Source organism: Abrus precatorius, unplaced genomic scaffold (assembly GCF_003935025.1).
Source record: "Abrus precatorius isolate BTA unplaced genomic scaffold, Abrus_2018 Scaffold9, whole genome shotgun sequence".
Lineage (NCBI taxonomy): Eukaryota > Viridiplantae > Streptophyta > Magnoliopsida > Fabales > Fabaceae > Abrus > Abrus precatorius.
In genome coordinates, this window is record NW_020874439.1 from 25091591 (window position 1) to 25114390 (window position 22800).

Sequence of the window (22800 nt, forward strand, 5' to 3'; positions counted from 1 at the left end):
TTTAGAGTATACAAAAATATAGACAATACACACATTGCTGATTTAGAATTTCAGATCAGTATCCTTAGCATTGTTGTACTACTATTTTTCTTTTACATAGAGGATAGATATTATGTCATATTCTTAAAATCCACAGGTGCCTATGTAGATGGAAGCATTAATCAAATTTTAACCTCACTGGAAACTGCAAATGAATAATATTACAGTGATTTGTAAGAAAAATCACATTAAATCCTCTCTCTCTCTCTCTCTCTCTCTCTATTGATGGATAACATAAGATTTATTATATGTTATTATATTCTTAAATTAAACAAGGTTATATAATTTTTTTTTGTTTAAACATTAAATATCCTGATCCTTGATTAAATATATGCTTTTGAATTTTTCTTAAATATTTATATGTCATTGTTTAATTTAAAAACTCAATTAAGAAAATAGGAAACTTATTTACCTTTTATCCTAAACAAACTTCTTTAAAACTCAAGTCTTTTATAACGTGTTAGATACAAAGTGATTAGTATGTGATTTATAGAATGGTTTGATTAAATGCATTAAATAATAGTATGATACTTGATTAATCATTTTTCACCTTTTGTTTTCACGAATTATTATCATCAATTGCTGTTTACCATTTTCTAAGTTTAACGTGTTGGCTTTTAAATGGATTTTTCTAACTTGGCTAACTCGGAGTGAATGGGAAGATAGGAATTTTGGCCTTCGAGCAATAAGTTATTGAGAATTTTCTGTCAGGCGTCAAAAGTTTAGATGAATTTCTCTAAATGAACTTAGGAAAAAAATCAATTTTTAATATTTAAATTATTTTATACACCCTGATCTACGCAAAAGTTAGATGAGAAAATTTCAGAAAATTTGAAGGGTATAAAATAATTTTAAATGATAAAAAAATTGATCTATTTAACCTGATTTTTTCATTTCATTTTCTTTGATAAATTCTTAGTAGTTTATCATACCAGTTTAAAATCTTTAGGTCTTGCTATTCCCACTTAAGTCAATCCGTGAATGCATTATGGTTGTTTCCATGAAATTTGGCACCATTAAAGATGCCGAGAGAATCAGATCCTCCACATAAATATTAAGAAGAAAAAAAAAACATTTCAAATATATAAAAAATTGTTCACATTACAGCTGGAACCTTTTTCCAAATATTCCCCAAACGTAAAGAGTGGGAAGTTTACAAGACTTTTCTCCTCCCAATAATGCTATAAATAGGTTTGTCTCCACAACTAAAAAACCAAGCAAATATCAGAAGCCTAAGTCTCTATACACATTATTATGGCACACAAAGCACTAGCCCCATTGGCACTACTTAGCCTCCTACTTAGTGTCCTCTTACACACCTCATATGCAGGTAATATTGCTGTTTATTGGGGTCAGAAACACGATGAGGGTAGTTTGGCTGATGCTTGTAATTCAGGCAATTATAACTATGTTATTATAGGTTTCCTTGCCACATTTGGCAACAACCAAACCCCACTTTTAAACTTAGCTGGCCATTGTGACCCAAACAACAATGGATGCGCTTCTTTGAGCAGTGACATTAATAATTGCAAAAATAAAGGAATTAAAGTGATGCTCTCATTAGGTGGTGGAGCTGGTAGTTATGACCTCTCCTCTGCTGATGATGCAAGGTAAGTATACAATTTTATTTATGCACACTCTTTTAAATACATTCTTCTTTGCATTATTTATAAGTGATGGGTTTTTTTCAAAAGATTATGTATTTACTTAATAAGTTGCTTTTTTTAAAAATTACTTTGACTTTTTTAACAAATCACATAAAATGTGTTAAAAGGGCATATTAAAAAAATATATTCCTATCATTTCTAGGATAATGTTTAATTAAAATCTTTGTTTAAATATTTTTCTTTTGGGTAGAAAGATTGAGTTTATGTTAAATGTGATGCAGGAATGTAGCACAATATTTATGGGACAACTTTCTTGGGGGTCAATCAAGTACTCGTCCATTAGGTGATGCTGTTTTGGATGGCATAGATTTTGATATTGAGGGAGGCACAACCCAATATTGGGATGAATTGGTGAAAGCACTATCAGGCTTTAGTCAACAAAGGAAAGTGTACTTAAGTGCAGCTCCACAATGTCCCTTCCCAGACCAGTGGCTAAAATCAGCTATAGACACTGGTCTATTTGATTTCATTTGGGTACAATTCTACAACAATTCTCCATGTGAATACTCTGGTAATGCTGACAACCTTAAAAATTATTGGACACAATGGACATCAATTCAGGCTGGTCAAATTTTCTTGGGAGTTCCAGCATCTCAGGATGCAGCTGGTAGTGGCTATATTCCACCAGAAGTTCTTGTTTCTGATGTGCTACCAGCCATTAAGGGCTCCCCAAAATATGGGGGTGTTATGCTTTGGTCAAGGTTCTATGATCAAAGTTATAGCTCAGCTATTAAGCCCAGTGTCTGAATTATTCAGCTAGTAATTCCTATTAAGTCTTGTGAGCTTAGATAAGAATCTATGATACAATAAAACCTTTCTCTGAAATATAGAATATGTATAATCAAACATTGAGGTGATGATGTTACTATGACAGTATAAAATGTTGAATTTGAATCGTATAATAATAATGAACATTTTGTTTGTATAATTGCATAGTTACAAAGTTTGAAATATTCAAGATTAATTTTTATTTGATATTGGTGATTGCTATTGGTCCAAAATGGAATTTGTACAAATTATAATACTTCTTTCTATATTAAATAATTTTCTCTTATGTGTACAGCGTTCACTCGTAATAATCAATGAATTATATATATTAATTGACCAAATCCAAAACTTTTATATTTGATATTCGAAAATAGAAAATGATCCAAATCCTAAGATGTGGATGATTTTTACCTGCCACAGTGTCTTGTAGGTGGAGAAAAGTTTCGTGTTAAAAATTGAAGATAACTGTTTTTGACCGAAATATGAAATAAATGCTTCAGCTAAACTCTTCTACATTGTTGGGCCAACCTTAGTCAATTCAGCAAATATCCAAAACAAAACTGCCTCCAAGTTAGGTCATGAAATTCACATCAACACTAACAACACACTTGCTTAAAATTTATTAGTAAAAAATATTAATTTAAAAATAAAATTCACATAATTTTTATAATTTTAAATAAATTTTAATCAATAATAAAAAATATATCTAAATGTATGAAATTTGTCATGTTAAAAAGTAAATGATTTTTTTTAATAAATCACAATTTTAGATGATAACCGCGCGAGAAGATATAAACAAAATCATAAATTAATATTTTAATTCATAAAAAATTATTGATATGATGTTATTTGCTAAAACATAATTAAGCTTTTAATTTTTGGCCTTTTAAAATTTCAGAATTCCAAGTGTTTGTCCACTTATGAATATATGATCTAAAACAAAAGACCAAATTTCAATGTGAAAAAAAAATATTGAAAAAGAAATGGTGGAACAAACTCTTTAAAAGTAAAATTAATTGTATTTTTATTTAATGTTTTAATTGACGTACAATTATAATTTTTTAATTTTAATTTCTCATATTTAATTTTTTAATTGTTCAAATTGCTTTAAAATTTTATCTAACAATAAAAAAAAATATATACAGTAAAAATAATAAATAACATTTATAATTATAATAATTTTTCATTTAATTTAGTTTTTATATATATTTTAAAATTTTCTATAAATAAATGATATATTACATTTTTTTAACTATTAAATAAAATATTGAGATGAGAAATTTAATTTAAAAAATTAAAAAATTGTAAAACTAAAAATAAAAATAAAAATTACATATAAATTAAACTAAACTAATAAGACTATAAATATAATTAATTTTATAAAAATATATTAAAAATAATTAATAACTACATTCTCACTTTCCTTGTAAGTACAAAGAATATCTTTCAATTTTCAACGAAACTCCCAATTTTCTTTTAGTTTTAAAATTAACACGAGACTCTCTATTTCAATACTATAATTATTTACCATTATTGTTTTAATCAAATTTATATCGATATATTATATTTATCGGCGTTCTAATATTTTTCAAATTTGCTTACAATTTTTTTTTCTCAATTTTCCTCAATTTCGTACCATTTTTTATTTTTTTTTATCTTACTGAAGTATCAGCAAAATCTCCTTCCGTGTGGTTTCCTCCGTCAACTTTTCTTCAAGAATGCTTCTTCACCAAGCAATCCCATTTCCCATTATAAGTGTAAATGCGTTATATATTTTTTTCAAATTATTCTAATTTCATTTATTAAATGTTTGGTTAATTAAACAAATAAGATTAAGTATAAAGTTAAGTTTAATTTTTCTTTAGTAAATCAAACCTAAATTTTGTAATTTAACAATAATAACTCACAAATAATTCATTTAGTTGTGTGCAAAGAATATATGTAGCAAAAACAACTCTTGTTGTATGAATATAAATCATACAAAACTACAGATAGATGGTTAAAATTAAAAGTTAACTATAATCACATCACTACTTTAAAAAATTATGTTATTTTCTTTTGTAATTTTCCGTTCAAATGAAATCTAACAATTTATTTGTATAATATTTACTTTTGTAATTTTATTTGTATAATATTTACTTAATTTTAATTTTTTATGAGTTTTATTTTAAATAAATAAATATTTTTAACAGATTTACTATTTTTATTATCAAATATTTCATTTCAGTCTTAAATTATCTTTGTAAATATAAAATTATTTTATTAAAATTTTACTTTATTTTTTAACATGAATGTATTTGTTGAATACTAAAATAATAGAAATTATATTAAATAAAAAACTCAATTAAAAATAATTTATGAAGAAGCTACTGAATCAAATCAAAATTTTAGAACATTAAAATTTAATTTTAAGCTGTATCAAGTTAAAGCTTTAAAAAGTAAATTTAAAGATTTTCTTTCCATTTTCCCAGGTGAAGTCAAGGAAAATTAACCTATCCTTCTACAAAAGTCTTTGTCTATTAACTTCTTAGATGGGCAAGAACTTTGAAGCATGAGAGGAAGACTATCAAATATCAATCCTCATTCACAATTCTACCAAACCTAACACAACATTCTTCAGAAACAATATTAGCATCGTTTACACGGTCAATGCATTCCCACAAAGTAAAAAGGTTCAAATCAATTACTAACTATACGTGCAAATTTTTTTTTAAAAGTATTTTTAGTATTTACTTTGTTTTAAATAAAATTTTAATTGAAAAATAATATTAAAAAATCATAAATTTCTTCCACAAGACGTCAAGACTAGTAAAATTTTCCCCCATGCACTAATATAAATAGATGAACTCATGTTAGATTTAAGGCAAGCAAATATGGCTTCTCAAGTACTAACCCCATTAGCCCTTGTCTTCTTTCTATTCATAGCCTTGTTTGATGTTTCTATTGGGGGTGTCATATCTATTTACTGGGGACAGAATGGAGCAGAGGGTAGTTTGGGTGATACATGTAATAGTGGCAATTATGCCATTGTGAACATAGCTTTCCTATCCACATTTGGCAATGGAAACACACCAAAGCTCAATCTTGCTGGCCATTGTGATGCATCCAATAATGGGTGCAGTTTCCTTAGCAATCAGATCAAAACATGTCAGAATCGAGGTGTCAAAGTGATGCTTTCCCTCGGAGGAAATGAAGGGAACCATGATCTTTCTTCAGCTGATGAAGCCAGGCAAATATTTTCTACCTCAATTACATCACCCATATTTAACATTTTAACTTTATTTTCCAATCATTTAGCTTGTTCAAATTATTTACATTGCTAATAACATAAAAAGGGCATTTGCAAAAAATTATTTGAGCCTATGAAAGTTGTTTATAATCCTATTATAAACTCTATTTAGCTTACTTAACTTTTTTCAATAAACTTTACAATTAAGTTTATGAATAAATTATTATTTGATTATAGTTTATGTACTTTTAAATCGGTGTCTAAATATGAAAATAACTTTTGGTTTTGTTGGGGTTGTGTAGTGAATGATGTGCCAATGTATCAGTTTCACAAGTTTTTGGTGAGAAAAATAATTATATTGCTTGATAAATTGCAGGAAATTAGCAGAGTACTTATGGAACAACTTTCTTGGGGGCCAATCAAACACGCGCCCCTTAGGCGATGCAATTTTGGATGGGATTGACTTTGCTATAGTGTCAGGCTCAACTCAGCACTGGGATGAGCTTGTTAAGGCAATATCAGAGTATAGCAAACAAAAGAAGATATATCTAAGTGCAGCTCCACAGTGTCCCATCCCAGACAAATGGCTAGGTAGTGCTATAGAAACTGGTCTATTTGACTACATTTGGGTCCAATTCTATAACAACCCTCCATGCCAATATAATAATGGAAATGTAGATAATCTCAAAAGCTATTGGAATAAGTGGATAGGAACTAAAGCTGGTCAAGTTTTCTTGGGTTTGCCAGCTGCACCAGAGGCTGCTGGAAGTGGGTATATTCCACCTGATGTGCTTATTTCTCAAGTGCTACCATTCATTAAGAATGGTTCTCCTAAGTATGGGGGTGTTATGCTTTGGTCTACGTTTTATGATAAAGGGTATAGTGCAGCTATTAAGACCAATGTGTGAGGGATAAAGTGTTTTCATTGGTGATGTTTTCTGGACACGATTACAAAATAATAATATGTTATGAATATGTACTTGTAAGTTATACAGCGGCTAGTTAGTGCATTAAATTCTCTAACAGCACACAGTCATCACAACCATTGAGCCAAGTATGCCTCCATCAACATCATGTTTAATATTAAACTTTTAGATATTTTGATTATGCAGACCTTCCATTAAACTGGAAATTAAGGTAATATGAAATAAATGAAAAATTAAATTAATTTAAATAACAAACTATGTAATTACCAATTAAATAATAAATTTTAATTCTAGAAAATTAATCGAGTGCGTAGTATTTTTTAGTTTAAACGAATTTTACATAATTTTCTATAACTTTTTACTTTTTCATGTTTAACACTTTTTTTCAATTTACATATTCATCTCTACTCTTACACCATCTACTCTCTCCATCTTCGGTCCCTTCTTCCTCTCACATTCAGCTATCCTCTTCTTCCTCTCATGATAAGCTTGCAAAATTTATTTAAGTATAAAAAATTTTGTTTAAACAAATTTTGTATTAAATTTTTTTTGTTATTTTTATTTGAGTGAAAATAAAACTAAACGTTTAATTTCTGTCACAACGAGAGAGAATCTGAATCATTGGAATAGGTAATATAAAAAATTAACTAAATACAATATCAAATCAATGATAACATTTGAAGACTACCACATAAGCTTAAATTTTTACTAATAAATAAATTTAAACTTAGACTTATTCTAGCATATTTGGTCATGCATCAAACATGTTTAGTTCTACATCAAATCTAATAACAAATAATGTTAGTAATATATTATTTAAAACACTCTTATATTTAACTTTAATTTATTAAAAATTATAAAAATGATGTGAGTTTCACTTTTTCTCACTTCTAAATTAATGTTTTTTCTCTTATATATTTTTTAAATTTTTAATAAATTTAAGTTCATATTAAAGAGTGTGTACCTAACTTTCTTTATCTAATTAAATATACATTTGACCATCATAAATTATAAATTTCAAGTTAAAATGTGATTTTAAGTATTGTGCAAGAAAAATAACAAAAATGTTTATTATGTGTTACTTATGTATAAGTAATAAAAATTAAGTAAATATCTTGATTTTTTTAAATTAGACTTTACAAAACAAGTTGTTACAATTAAAATCAAGATACCTTTAATTTAATAAAAGTACGTATACGTTAGCATAAAGACAAATAATATATACATAATACGAGGATGTAATATCTTAATATTTAAATTATAATACTTTTTACTTCAAATATAAATAAAAATTCCATGTTAATATAAGAAGCATTAAATAAAAAAGAAACATATATATCATACAAGAAAAAAAATTATATTAAAAAATCAGCCTACGAATAAGTTTATCCTGTATTACACTGCTATTTGAAATTTAGGTAAAATTTATCAACATAAATTTATAGAATAATTTTAAAAAAATACCAAAGTTATAAAACAGACAAAATTACATTTATTTTAAGAAAAAAAGAGTATAACAAAAATATTTCCTCATTATTAAAATAAAAAATTATTTCCCTACAAAATTCATATTAAATGTTAAGACCTTATTAAATTATTAGTCCCTAAGCATATCAATTTTACGTGATTTTATAAAAGCTGAAACGATATTTTTAGAAAATAATTATTTAATTAAGCCAAGATTGTAATAATTTTATTTATTTATTTAATAAAAAGATGAAGTCCACGTGACATGAGGTGATAACAGTTAAATGTTTGAATGTAATTTTTTCGAAAAGATCCAAACAACCAGCTTGACGCGTGACTTGAGTCTTCTTTTGTTTCCATTGCATTATTTTGTTTCCATATTCTTACTCCCAAGTTCAACAAAGCTTACTATTAGTTTCTTCAACCCTTTCTTCTACTTCAGTTCAACTTTCCTTTGTTGAATTAGAGCCAAACACTAACAATATGTGGAAGAAACCTTCTTCCCTTTCAACCCTTTTCCTCTTTATTTGGATTGTGTTGGTTTCTAGTGCTGAATCCGGAATTGTGACTTACTGGGGTCAAAACTCAGGTGAAGGTACGTTGACTGAAGCATGCAACTCTGGATTATATGAAATCATCAACATAGCGTTTCTTAATAAATTTGGAAACGGCCAAAGAATAGAAATGGATCTAGCAGGTCACTGTGTGTATCCCAATTGCCAAAGGGTGAGTGATGGCATCAGAACTTGCCACGCCAAGAACATCAAAGTCATGCTTTCAATTGGAGGTTTTAAGGGGAACTATGTGTTGTCATCTGCACAAGATGCAAGGCAAGTGGCAGATACCATATGGGACACCTTCTTGGGAGGACAATCGAATTCAAGGCCATTAGGTGGACCAAAATCTCTATACTTCTAGTATTTATTGTTTCAGACTTGCTTACTATCACTGTCATTTATGAATAAAAAAAAATTATGAAAAAATTTTAGGTGATATTTTCTTGGTGTTTTCAAGATTGTTTATTAATTAAAATTTAAGTTTTATTTTAATAAAATATTTATATTAATTTTATTGCAAATTGTTGAGATAAAACTATAATTTTTATTGGTAAACAACACCGACAGCATATAAGCAACTGTACCTAAGCTGTGTCCAAATTTTATTAGAAACCGTGTTAAAATGAAATGAAAAAAACATATAAATGAGTGGATTTTTCATATTTTAACAAAATATTTCTAGTTTTAATTCTTTAACCAAAAGGAACTGATTAACATTTTCTTTATTATTTTGACATTAATATTTCTTTTTTGTGGTTTTAACTAAAGAAAAGTTGCATAATTTTTTCTCACTTCAAATTTAAATACATGTGTTAATCTTATTTTATTTTTTATGAGACCAAGAGCATGTTTGTCTATTTACACATTTATCTAGACAAGAAGTGGATATAGTGACTCCTTTTGAAGTATTACACAAATAGGCTCTAACACACAGTATAGAACAGCTATTCATTTTAAAGCAATTGGCATTAAAGATTTTCTTAGTTCGACAAGTTTTCTCGTATTTTAATCTAAAAAATTATTTATAATAAGGGGAAAAGTTATATATTTCACATGTCATGATTTTAATGGAATCATATGAATACTGGATTTTTATTTTTATTTTTATTTTTACATTAGGTGATGCTGTGTTAGATGGGGTGGATTTTGACATTGAAAGCGAAGGTCGTGGTGATCCAGCAAACTATGCTGAGCTTGCTAGGAGACTCTCTGAGCGCGGTAGTCAAGGAGGCAAGAAAGTGTTCCTTTCTGCTGCACCTCAGTGTCCATTCCCTGAATTACAAAATCAACAATATATTAGTAGAGCATTATCTACAGGGCTTTTTGACTACGTTTGGATTCAATTTTACAATAACGCACAAGCACAATGCCAAGTTGACTCAGGCAATGGGTTTAAGAACTCATGGAACCAATGGACTTCATCTATAAGGGGAGGCAAGTTCTATGTTGGACTTCCAGCTTCTCCAGACAAAGGAGCAGCTGGTGCTGGTTATGTGCCACCAGAAACAGTTATAAGTCAAGTGTTGCCTTTTGTCAATAAATCACCCAAATATGGAGGTGTTATGCTCTGGGACAGGTATTATGACAAGTTAACTGGATATAGTGGCAAAATTAAGGGCAATGTTTGAAGCTTGCCCTAAAAGATTAAGCCTTAAATAGTAAATAAATATAGGCTCTGATGAGTTCAAGGGCTAAGGCAATAAAGCATGCATTCAAGTGTTTGACAAAAAAAAATAAAAATATAAGTGTTTACCATGTGTAATCTATTTATAAGTAATAAACTCAAATAATTATCCTGAGTTTCTTTATTTTTTTCTGTTTAATTAGACCTTAGAAATAAAGTTGTTACTTTGTGGATCATTAACTAGTTAAAATAAGGACATTTAATTTAATAGTGTATCAACATTTAAATTTTAAATTAAATTAAAAACATGGTATTTTAAAAAATAAAATTAAATACTCAATGGGAAAAAAGTCACGACTTAATGAGAATCTGAATAGCTCTTAATAACACCTGTTCAAAAATGAATATCAGATTAACAATATAGGGATGAATTGAAAGTGGAGTGGATCATAAACTCCAATCAAGATGGATCTTCTCTTTTCCCAAATTTACAAGCCTCATTCTTATAAGCTACGCATTAATCATGGCTTAACCAATGGACTGACTATTAACTACAGCAACATCCATCCATGTCCTTGCTACAATCCCCTGAAAAAAAAAATAATGAGAGCATCCCCATAGAAAACCCTCAATCATTATGCTCCAAGACAAAATTCCGCCTTTCACAATGAATGATTTCCCAATTTGACTGATCTTGAGATGTAACGTGTCCATACAACCCCATTTTTCTTGGCATCCATTCTATCAAACATCTTCCTTGATCATCCCACCAGGATTGCCCTTTTTTCCCCCATTTCATCAAACGGCTTGCGTGCATCATCAATTTTCCCTTTGTATTTATTTCATTTTTCTCTGACCATCATATCCGAATACCATATTGGGCATTTTGTTAATTTAAATTGGGTGTGATGATTGTTACTGTCTTGCTGATGGATCAGAGGCAAAGAAAAATGAGAGAGAGGGAGAAAAAGGACAACGAACGGTTTATAACTGTAACATGTATAGAAGCAGATGCTCTTTTCATGATGCATGAAGCATAGAGAAAGCATTGAAATTATAGTTAATTTCATTTAGATTGACAACATGCTACCGAGATTACAACTTTCCACACCTCTAAAAGAATATATTATCCTGAAAGAATAGAATTACAGAACAAGTGAAAAAAGGATACTTTACACATCAGCTATTTATCAGCATCAATGACTAGAAAGATGCAAATTCTACATACATGACCCTGAACAGAAATGTGCAACCTTTTTTTCTGAATGAAAATCACAATTATGTTAAGTGAAATGAAATGAAAATTACAAAAGAAGAAAAGAATTTTATACCAGGATCTACTCATAATGATGGTTTGAATTCATTATGATGCTCTTACTTCAAGCATAGTTGAATTAAAGCTTTCCTCCTCATCTGGTGGGGGCTTAATGTATTTCCCTATCACTTGTTGGCGATGCCGCTTCCTCATTCTATTTTGTTTTTCTATACTCTTTTGCTTCCTCTTTTCCTTCTCCTTGTGCCTTAAACTTCTCTCTCTCTCATATACACCTTGCCAGAATACTTCACCTGTTGATGGCCACAACCAACGCCGGCCAGGATCATCAGAATCTGATAATTCTGCTAAGTCCTCATCCATGCTCTTAAGTGTGCTGTATGAGAACCATTTGATCCACATTTGACCTCTACGGCTCTTGAACTTGTGTTGTTCCTGCATTAGACCACTCTCAGGGTCCACAAACACCATCCTCCTTGCACTATGGTATGCCCACACATTCACAAGAAGTTCGAGAACCCGTGAATAGCAATGCTTATCCTGAAGTTTGCATGTTCATTCATGTATTGAGACAGTGCAGAAATAAGCAGCAAGGATACAATGTACTTGAAAGCAAATTCAATAGCATTTCACTCATGACTAAACTCGATGCTTCATTGAAATGCCAATTAGCATAATTTCTGAAAAATCAATTCTTTCAACAACATATTTCAAGCTGTAGATTGTTGAATTTATAATTCATCAGCCAAGAATATTTAAAGTAGATTCCTCAAAAGAACTGTCAATATCGTGTATGTTAGTGTTTTCAGGGGGAAAAAAACTTTTATCTGAATGAAATTAAATCATGAGAAGAAATGGCTAAAACCAAACCATCAAAGTAAAACTAATCCTTAGGAAGTAACCTTTGACAAACTCAAAGAACAGTGTCCAGTTGAATGGTGTTCATCATACATCTGTGCATCCAATGCATCAACAAACATTCTGCAGAAATTGTAGTTGATATCAGATATTATAGAACATTTTTATTAGATGATAAAACGAGCTTATTTACAAGAAACAACTATTAGAGAAACCAAGCATACCTGGAAAACATTACATACTCTAAAAAGGATCTTGTGGGTAGAGCCCAACTCTGCATAACAGACCATGTATCACCATCTACAGGCATGGGTGGCAAAGAATCCATATCATCTTTTAATCCATACATTCTCCTTATAGTTTCGGAGAAAGCAAACCTTCACTCAAACACAAATATAGAGAAAATCAAGCAATGTCTTTAAAAGATGATGAAAAATAAGGTGAGCACTCAAACTTTCATATACTCAAGAAAAAAAACTGGCTTTAATAGATCATACTTGCAATTTCCTGCATTAATGGCATCGCAAAATGACCAAAAGTCCTTCTGCAAAGGATTTCGTAGATCCATATCCAAGCGCACCCAAAAATATAGTGCATCCCCGTACCTTTTGGATTGGATAGCATCTAGTAATGCATTTTCAGCAGTTCTGGACAAAGATGCCTGTTAAAACACCACACTAGATGTCAAAAAGCCCAGAACAAGATACAGACTAGAAGTCTAGAAGGCAATTTATTGTTTCCATTTGAGCTATCTTCCTACATTTCAACCTTTTACACAAACAACACCACAAATAAAACAAAGAGAGAATAGAAACTGGGGAAGGTTCAGTTCAGTACACACAAGATCGTTTTCCTTTCTCCTTTATATCCAAAATTAAAAATCCTCTAATTAGACAGAATCTCAATCTTTAAATAACTTATCATAGCCACAGTTAATACCTCTATATAAATAGGTTACAGGGAGGAAGGCAATATAAACTTAGCATCACAATTTGCAACCTTCTAAGCTAAGGTGATTGATAAGGATAAAATTAACATCTATTAAAACCAATATACTCAGACATGAAAAAGAATATCACGGGGCAGATTGTTAAAGAATTTAAATATGAAAAACAGTCATATACCTTCCTTGCTGTTGCTCTCCAAGACTGAAATCCAATCCAAGCATTTTTGTGTAAACGGTCAATCCTGTTTGCAATTGCAAAGAAGGCCCCGTATTCACCAAGTAAATCTCGATAGTAACCATTATTAAGTAGTGAAAGACGAGAAGGTGCATCCACATCATCTCTCCCTGGTCTTCGACCTTTACTGGACTGCAAAGGTTCAGTATGTTCTTTATGTCAGATTGAATTCAAAAGCCACTCATATGTTCTGAACAGAAATGGCAACTATTACAGGAGATTTGAGGCATTACGATTGTACCATACCAAACAAGAGAGAATGAGAGAAGAAGAGGAGGAGGATGAGAAGTATAACAAGGAACCAAAAAAGAAGGAACAAAATCACCTAATTATAAAAAGGAGATGCCAACATATGAACAATGAATCATTTGGGGTTAAAATAAAATCATCTTTCAACAAGTTACTAACAATTTGCAAGTTGCAACAAATATTAATATAGTAGGAATCTTATTATTATTTGCACTGATAAACAAAGATTAATATGAAACTGCAACAAATACAAATGCACAACTTACCAGGCCCACTCCACGATAAAGAGAACCTTGATGTAGAAAAGGCCAGGATCCTTCCCCAAAGTAAGGTTCATAAATGCATAGTGGTTGTCCAGTTCGCTCCAGCTCTCCATCATCTCTTTCGTGTAAATCATTCTTTAACCTATCAGCCTTCTTAGCACTTTTATATACATCCTCCCATGTTCCACGTGTCTGCTCTGTTCTATCCTTCAACTGCATTAAAAAATAATACGAGTTAAGCTTTACTTGCCAGTCTTACTAATGAAAGTCATGAAAGATCCAATACCCTAATTTTATAAGGAATAATCCTAAATCATCCTAACCATTCTTCCAAATAGGCTTCCTAATTTACTAAATGAAGGAAGTATTTAACTTTTTTATGTTACCAAGTCATCAAATGCATTTATTTTTTATTTACTACTTCATAAAGCATTAGGAGATTCATTCGGAGAATGTCTAAGGGAGATGCAGCACCACTCTTCTAAAATTAGAACATTCCTTGATCATACCTCTTCATCCTCTCTCCTCTTTTTGGTAACAGCCATCTGAATATATCTTTCTTCTTCCCATATGCTATATACAAATATATCATTAGCTGCAACTGTGGTAGTGGATTTATTTTTTTGAGAATGATTCCACTGGTCCTCATATTTATCTAAAAAAGTGTTACTTCTTAATGCCCTATTTTGATATGTAAAATTTGGAACTGCTTCAAAGAAATGCCACTGCCACTGTTCTTTAACATTGAGGGGTATTTCTGAAACAGCCTTAGGTGGAGCAACCTCTGATGGAAGCTTGAGAATATTCGGAAGTAAAGATGCATATCCATCAATTGCTTCTGAAACCATAAGGTTCTTTGCAGTGCTTCTCCCTATTGAGGCAATATTATGGGCCAAGGGTGATATTTTCCCTTTTGAGATCACTTCTAATAAAATTTGCCTCAGAACTTTAACATTATCCTTTGGAAAGAGATATCCATTCACCCTGTCGTCAACCTAGTTAATGTAAACAAAACTGTTAGTGGTTCCTTGGACTTACATGATATGAGAAAGTTTAACTTTAACTCTTATTTTTGTAAATTAAAAAATAATAATTGTTAACCTTTAGATGTTGAAAAGTTGTTATAGATGCCATAAAAGACAAACTCTGGATTGTTCCAGGAGACTTCAAATTTAAGATTGATAAAAGTAACAAGAAAAATAGACTCATTGCTAGAGTGAAAAATTCGAGCACAAACATACATATTTTCTGATCATGGGAACATCAGGTGCAATAATTGGTTTCTCAAAAGACATAGCTTTTGTCAAAATCTCTGGAAAAGTCTGTTCTTCAAGAAAGGATCCATAGATCACAACATCTGCTGTTCCAAGAACAGAATCTGCGTTCAAATCTCCAGCTATATGCTCTATAATACCTCTTGGATATTTCAAGCTACGTGCCATGGTCTAATGAAACAGAATACAAGATAAGAAACTTCAAATTATTTAGCCATAAACGAAAGAAAAAAAAAAGGATATATACCTCAAGAGCCACACTGTAGTTATTTGTTAATTCCCCACTATGAACGATGATACGTAATTGTGCACTAGAATTATCTTTATCTAGTGGGAAGTCCACCAGAAGTGGTGATATAGCTCTTAAAACAATGGCATGTCCCAGCCACATGCCCTTGTACAAAAATTGACTGCCCACAATTGCGATAATCACATCTTCTGGACCATAGCCCATATTGACACGCAAATTATCTTTCTGTAAAGCCATAAATGCATCTGCATCTAGTGCTTCAGCAGGGGAACCAGGAATGACATAAAAATTCCCAGCATCAAATGTGGAGTAAAGCATCTGTGGAATTACAGAGGAACATTAAGTGCCATACCTAATTACATCTGAACATAGCGTGACTTAATTTTTAAGCTACAGCAAACAAGTTATCAAATGCTAGTTAATAATTAAAACTCCATAATGTTTATTTATATACCATAAAACTAAAATTCAAATGATAAGAGAATATTAGTATCCACTATCCAATATGAAACTTATTTACATCTTCTAAATTAGATTTTTCCTTAAATGATGAAGAAGCAACTAACAATGAGATAACTGTTTCAATGTCAACAAATTAGATTATAAATCAATTTAGTATGTCAGGTGGTTCAGCTAGCGAGATTTAAGCACATGCACTAGGTATGATTTGCATGTATCAAATATTAAATATATAAGTTGTCCCATACATATTACCGGCAAGGCATAGTTTGGAAAGACAACAACTGTTGAACGATTGAAAACTCTTCTCCAATCATTCAGAAGTTCAATCTGCCCATTAGTAGTATAATGTCTTGATCGATAAGCAAGAGCATTTTCATGAATGACCCATACAAGAGGAATAGGCTTGAAAGGTTCCTGCAAAAAACTGTAACAACTAAAATCATTCGTGTTACTTGAATAATGACATTCATGCCATAAAAAAATCAACACAAATCTTGGGTGCAAAGTCAGTAAAGAATTCAGCTAACAACAAATAAGTATCGTACCAAGAAAAGGCACCCTTGGCTTCCAGAGAGCTCACAACTATACCATCATAGCTGCCCAAAATACAAACATTCTTATCAGTTGCAGTCAAAATTTGTTAAGGCAATCACAACTACACAATACTATTTTTAATGACCAAAAACTAAAGGGGTTAATACAAATCATTAAAAGGACAAAAAATATTGAAAGTGGTGATTAAGAGAATTGAGTAACACTCTTTTAACAAACTAAAAACAGATATAACTGAGTAAGGAGAATTAATCAAGAAATCAATATTGTAATCTGGCCATTTAAAAACAATATATATATTTGACTGTAATTTTCCAATGTGTTGACTTCAGCATATCCTCAAACCAGAACAGATAAAGGGGCACCAACCACAACATAGAGAAGATGTACAAACGTTGAAGAACTTAAACAGACAGTCATTTTATCAACTGAATTTTCTACTTGGTTTAGATTTCTAGACATTTCAATTATTATAACTATGCAAAAATGTGCAGTTCAGAAGTGAAAATAAAATAACAATCATACTTTAGCCAGTCTACAGTGTTGTCTGGCTTATTACAAGTTTGAATGAAAGTGATGGGAACTCTTAATTTTTTCCACACATTATGCCCTGGTCCATCTTCAAGTGAAAAGACCTGCAAAACATAGCAACAAAAAAAATAAATTTAATATTGTAAATATTAGGGTGGTGAACTTCTACCTAACGATTTTTTGGCCTCACTTTGACAAGTCACCGCATTGTTAAGTACATCAATCTACATTTTAAAATACATAAGCCTACTTCAATTTTAAAACACTTGTCTAGCAAGGTTCCATGTGGGAGGTGAAAGAATATCTGGTAAAAGTATCTTCACTAATCTATTGAGGTATTTGAAAGTTGAAGCCAATAGTAAAGGAAGCAACGTACAAGAGAGGAAAATTTGACTTAAAATTCAACATCTCTCTTTTTTTGTGCTTTCCATTTCCTCAAGAAATAAAGTACATCAATCAACATTCAATCCCACAATAGTACACATCATAGAGAGACATTGCTCATTTATCTGATTCCCTATTCATTTTCTTTTGCCTGAATTCGGAAGTGTTTTTCCAGCATAAATTTTGAGAGCAAACAGTGAATGGAGTACCTGAATATCATAGCCCATCTCTAGCAAAGCAGCTGCAATTGTTACCATCAGCAATTGTTGTGAATCCACTAACAGTTCTCCAAATACCTTCAAAAGAAATCAAAATCATATAACTGTAAAATGTCAAGCAATAAAAAAATTAAAATTGCATGGATCAATAAAAGGGAAAAACTCATAGTCCTAAACAGTTCTAAATTAGTTAATAACAAATTTGACTTCAATTTAAACAGTTCTATATTCATGCAAAACCTGACCCATTCTATCATGTTAAAAAATAAAAATAATGCTCAACCACATGCATAACCTAAAAATATTGCTCCTAGTTCAATTCTACCAGCCAATGGATAAATAAGAGACTTTCTAAACAAACACAAAAACATGCATTATGTTTCACCCAAAAAAAAAAAAGATAGGTGAACTAACCAGTGCCAACTGAGGCTTTCTGTACCCGAAGTGTTTCACCGTGTGATTAAACAGATTCATGTCCCTACCATCACTTCTCCTGAATTTCTCCGAAATCTTAGGCAAAAAAACAGCATCCTCCCCAATGTCTAACACAAACTTTTCTATGTTTTCTCCATAATAGGACAAGTTCCCAAACCGCATCTTCACAGCTCTCTCGGAGTTTTCCACAACAGAGCCTGGCAGGAACATTTGAAACACAACAACCAAGCACAGAAACACAACCACAGTGCAAATCCATTGCACATAATCGAGCTTCTTGAATAGCAAACGCGAGAAGCTCGATCTGAACCTGTGGGAAAAAGGATTCCTTTCCTTTCTGCTACACTGAGGACCAAACAGGCTCCCTTTTTTCAATGGGATCCCCGATTCCAACGAACCCATTTAGAGTCCCATCAATTGGGGCACACCAGAAGAGGGAAAAGCTTTAAACTTTGACCAAAACACACATGCAAGATGTGACCCCTTCAATGGGGTTCCAGCATAGAGCTTCTGAGAGTGGAGGAAGTTGACAAAGACTGAAACTTTAGTGTTAGAATTCAAGAAAAAGGCAAAGAAATATTCTGGGCAGTGAAGGTGGATTGACTTGTGAAAAAATGGGATTTTGATGTGGATTTGGGTGATTTGATTTCGAGAAACTGTTCACTGTTCAGTGTTTTTAGTGAAAGAGAGAAGAAGATTTGGCGTTGAACAAATGGAAAGGGAGATAGATGCACACGCTATGGAGACAATGGCTTATGAGCTGAAGACTCGGAAACAAAACGAATCTAATCCTTAAAAGAAAAATAAAAATGTTAAATGGCCCAAGTTTCGTGCTGTCTGAAATGGTAAGTGTGCTTTTTGTATTTTTTTATTTTTTATTTTGGTAAAATGAAAAGTGTGTGTGTGCTATTTTTGTAGTTGGTAAATAAATTTCAACCAAAATTTTCTTGCTAAATTGGTAATATTAATATCTGTCACGCGCATTAAGTGAGATGCGTAGGGTCACGCGTGCAGAATAAAAGTTTAGGAGCAAAAAAAATGGAAATGTGATATGATTATTATAACTCATTGTTTTTTGTTTCCCTTTTTGCCCAATATTGGGAGAGTCGTGTACAGATATTGTCATATTGATAAACCAAACGAAGGGCAATAACGCCACAAAAAGTAACATCTTTTTTTGTCAAAGCCACAAAATGTACTTAAATTGACACCAAATTAGTAAATGGAACGTATCAGTGGCAGCATTAGGAGAAACTAAATTTGCACTTAAGACTTGATAAAATTTCTAATTGAGTCAACTTAATAATTGTATTTTGATTTTCTTAGGCATATAATTATGCTATGACATTCATAAAGGATGTTGTGTTACTATTATTTCAAAAATAAAATCCTGAATTAGCTTTTAATTATTTTAAATCTTAAAAAATGATTTTAATCCTTAAATCTATAATTCTTATTTTTCATTTCTTCATCTGTTTCTACTCAACGTTTATTAATTTTAAGTTTAGATCTAATATTATATATAAATTATATAATATCTATCTTATCAAACTGTGTATGCTTGTGTTTAAACTGGGATAAAATTAATTTTAAATTACATCATATAATAAAAAAAAGTGTATAAATTAATTTAAACTGTACTTAAACATATTGATCTAGTTAATTTCTTAGTATTATAATAAAAATATATAAGCTATATTATTACATATAAATGGGTGGAGGTGGGGGGTTAAAAACAGTTTAAATTAAATGATCAAATTAATAATAATTTCTTTTTAAGAATTAAATTGACAAAAGATGTGTTGATTGAGGTCTATTTGGGTTTTACATTCCTTGTTAAATTTAATTGAGAAGTAGTATAACGTGACTTACTTAATTATTACTGTTTCATAAAAGATAGTAAATTGAGTTCATAACCATTTATCTTCTTTTACAAATAAATAGACACTTTTTTTTAATGTATTCAAGGTATATAATAAACTATATGTTAAAAATAACAAGATATTATAAATTTTAATATATTACTAACATTACATACTACAAATTTTAATAATTTATATATTTTTTATACTTTTAAATATGCATCTTTAAACACAGGTAGAAAATTAATAAATCTAAAAAATATAAAATAGTGACCAAACATTCAATAAACTAAGTTCAAACTCATCATACAGTTACTCTTTCATTTGCCCTTGAAATGGGATCATTAATTTTTTTTTCTTAATTAACTATAGGCAGAAGTAAACTCGCTCTGCTTTTAATACTTTTACTTTGGTTTGCTGGCTGCAGAGCTATTTGAAAAAGGCATGCATGCCATGGTCAATCTTGGTCCATATTTCTCTCAAGATTATTTATAGAAAATTATAAATATTAATCTTAAGATCTATTTTAAACATTTAAAAATATTTTGTTTTTACTGAATAAGTATTTTATTAAATAATAATAATAATACTTTTATTATTGTTTTGACTACTTTAACATTAATCGTGAAACAATACATGTTAATATATGCTTCTGTCAATTCCTTTATTACCACAGTGCATGGAGCAATATGAATAATCATAAACCATATATTTTGCCATGCAAATCTCTCCTTTTATTACAGGCACATCGTTGCTCTTGTCTATGTCTGCTGGATTCACCCAATACCAAATGCTTAAAACACATTCTTTTAAAAAAAATTTTATTAATTAGCTTTTAAAAATATAAAAACACTTGCTTTATAAATTATTTAATTTTTAAAAAACTGACAAATTTTAAAAATATATTGATAGCAGTTCTCTTGAAAATTGGCCACTTTAAGTATTTGTGGATGCTATGTCCCTATATTCATTTGCTTGTCATGAATAAGCCACCGCGATAACAGTGTGTTATTCGCAGGTCCTACAGCATCTAAAATTGCATGTCACGTGGGGTTGGTCTCTTCCATTAAATTATCAGCATGTATCATGATATTTAATAAAATTGCATTACCTTTGCATGCTTAAATTCAATTATAAGAACTAAATTTAACAGGCAGCTAAAAAATATTAAAATAACAATAAAACTCAAAAAAAAATAAATTCAAATATACAAATCGGAATTAAACTTAATAAAATCAAATACGCAGATGAAATTTCGACCAAATTTACAAATAAAATTGTCAATAGTTAACTGTGACGTTCAATTATCTCACTATCTGTTTATTTATTTTTTATTTATAAAAATATTATCTAATTTTGTATTTTTAGATATTAATTTCTGAAACTGGAATTAGAAAAAAAATTAAAAAAGGATTCAAGAAGATTTAATTACTGAATAACATTAAAAATTTATTTTATACAAATATTTTATAATGTATTTCAAGAGAAGGGATTTTATTATATATTTAATTTAATGTCTCATCAACAGCGTTTGTAGTCCAACGGTTAGGATAATTGCCTTCCAAGCAATAGACCCGGGTTCGACTCCCGGCAAACGCATCTTATTATTTTATCACTTGAGGAACTTCCTTTCATTTTTGTCTATGAAATATAATATAATACTGCATATGAAATGTAGTAGAATCCCAAGGAATTAGCACTTATTTTTTTTTCTATGAAATATAATAATATAATTCAGAGCTTCACTATTAAAAAATAATTGAAATTGAATGGTGAAAAATTAATTTATGAAAAAAACTATGTTTTTTTCTTGTTTATCAATTAAAATTAAAATTTTATTTTAATAAAAAATTTATTTAATATTCTTATTAAATTTATAAAATAAAATTTAAATTTAAATTAAAAAATAGTAACAAAATTACTTATAATATCACAACTAAATTTATTTCTCTTTTGTTGGCAGTTGTTTATTTTATTGTTACAGTGAGCGGTGAAAATATAATCACTGAATTCCCAATCCACCAACTGTGATCGCGTGTGGCTATTCCCACCGACACTATATTCAAATGTCTCGCTTACGGGGAGACCCACAAATACAGTAGTACACGCCAAAGTTTTGGAGCACCAACTATTGAAGCCGTAAAAAAATAAGCTAATAGACGCTTACAGATTGAGACCACAAATCACCAATGCTTGCTCTATGTCAGTTGATCCTGATTGGCTGAAAATAAAAATGCTTACAATGACGTGCAGTAATTCATAATGCCTTTTATAATTTGTTAATATTACCTAAAAATTATGTTATTTGAACAATTTAAAAGAATAATTTTATATTATTAGTCAATTAAAATATATTATTAATATAATAATTCCTAATTAAATGAGAATATAAAAAGATTTACACTAAAAATGCACTCTAATTATTTTTTTTTTAAATGCCTATATCATATTTTTATACTTTATAACACTTTTTTTTCTCTCTTTTCAAATGTCATATTTAAAGTAAATAATTGCAGGATCACATTTAAACAATTTTCTTACCTCAAAAGTCTCTTCTGCAAGACAGTAAGTGGAAGCATATTAACATATAGGATCTTAAAAGTTATACTTTTTACGTACTCGGATAAAAATGAAGTAGTTGTGATTTAAAAAAATTGAGATCAATGAAATTGACTTCTTTCCCTTCTTTTTTAAACACACATAACGATGGTAAATTGACGTATTTTGCCAT

At 30.1% G+C, this 22800-nt stretch overlaps 4 protein-coding genes and 1 non-coding gene across 9 annotated transcripts; 4 read left to right on the forward strand and 1 right to left on the reverse strand.

The window, feature by feature from the left end:
* The first annotated feature begins 1254 nt into the window (after positions 1-1254).
* Positions 1255-2678, forward strand: LOC113850228 (acidic endochitinase-like). Its single transcript, XM_027480670.1, has 2 exons — positions 1255-1649; positions 1928-2678. The coding sequence occupies exons 1-2, from the start codon at positions 1294-1296 to the stop codon at positions 2451-2453; spliced, it is 882 nt and encodes a 293-aa protein (XP_027336471.1). The 5' UTR covers positions 1255-1293; the 3' UTR covers positions 2454-2678.
* A 2645-nt stretch (positions 2679-5323) lies between these two features.
* Positions 5324-6611, forward strand: LOC113850167 (acidic endochitinase-like). The gene is made up of 2 exons (XM_027480571.1): positions 5324-5703; positions 6080-6611. Exons 1-2 carry the CDS (start codon positions 5324-5326, stop codon positions 6609-6611), a joined length of 912 nt encoding a protein of 303 aa, XP_027336372.1.
* A 1866-nt stretch (positions 6612-8477) lies between these two features.
* Positions 8478-10357, forward strand: LOC113848923 (hevamine-A-like). Its single transcript, XM_027478349.1, has 2 exons — positions 8478-8988; positions 9773-10357. Exons 1-2 carry the CDS (start codon positions 8580-8582, stop codon positions 10279-10281), a joined length of 918 nt encoding a protein of 305 aa, XP_027334150.1. The 5' UTR covers positions 8478-8579; the 3' UTR covers positions 10282-10357.
* LOC113848922 lies at positions 9664-19039 on the reverse strand. 5 transcript variants are annotated; one of them, XM_027478345.1, is made up of 15 exons: positions 18187-19027; positions 17764-17850; positions 17165-17274; positions 16633-16683; positions 16340-16511; positions 15623-15943; positions 15343-15546; positions 14611-15096; positions 14105-14314; positions 13533-13721; positions 12906-13069; positions 12633-12785; positions 12453-12531; positions 11609-12090; positions 9664-9925 (listed from the first exon to the last, which is right to left on the reverse strand). In XM_027478345.1, exons 1-14 carry the CDS (start codon positions 18607-18609, stop codon positions 11641-11643), a joined length of 3099 nt encoding a protein of 1032 aa, XP_027334146.1. In that variant the 5' UTR covers positions 18610-19027; the 3' UTR covers positions 9664-9925; positions 11609-11640. The 5 variants fall into 5 exon arrangements, with proteins under 5 accessions (XP_027334146.1, XP_027334145.1, XP_027334144.1 ...); XM_027478344.1 differs by lacking the exon at positions 9664-9925 and adding an exon at positions 11077-11408 and having other exon boundaries at positions 18187-19039; XM_027478347.1 differs by lacking the exon at positions 9664-9925 and adding an exon at positions 12857-12861 and having other exon boundaries at positions 11368-12090; positions 12633-12741.
* Positions 19040-21596: 2557 nt separating this feature from the next.
* Positions 21597-21668, forward strand: TRNAG-UCC. Its single transcript has one exon. It is a non-coding gene; the product is annotated as a tRNA-Gly (tRNA).
* The last annotated feature ends 1132 nt before the right edge of the window (positions 21669-22800 follow it).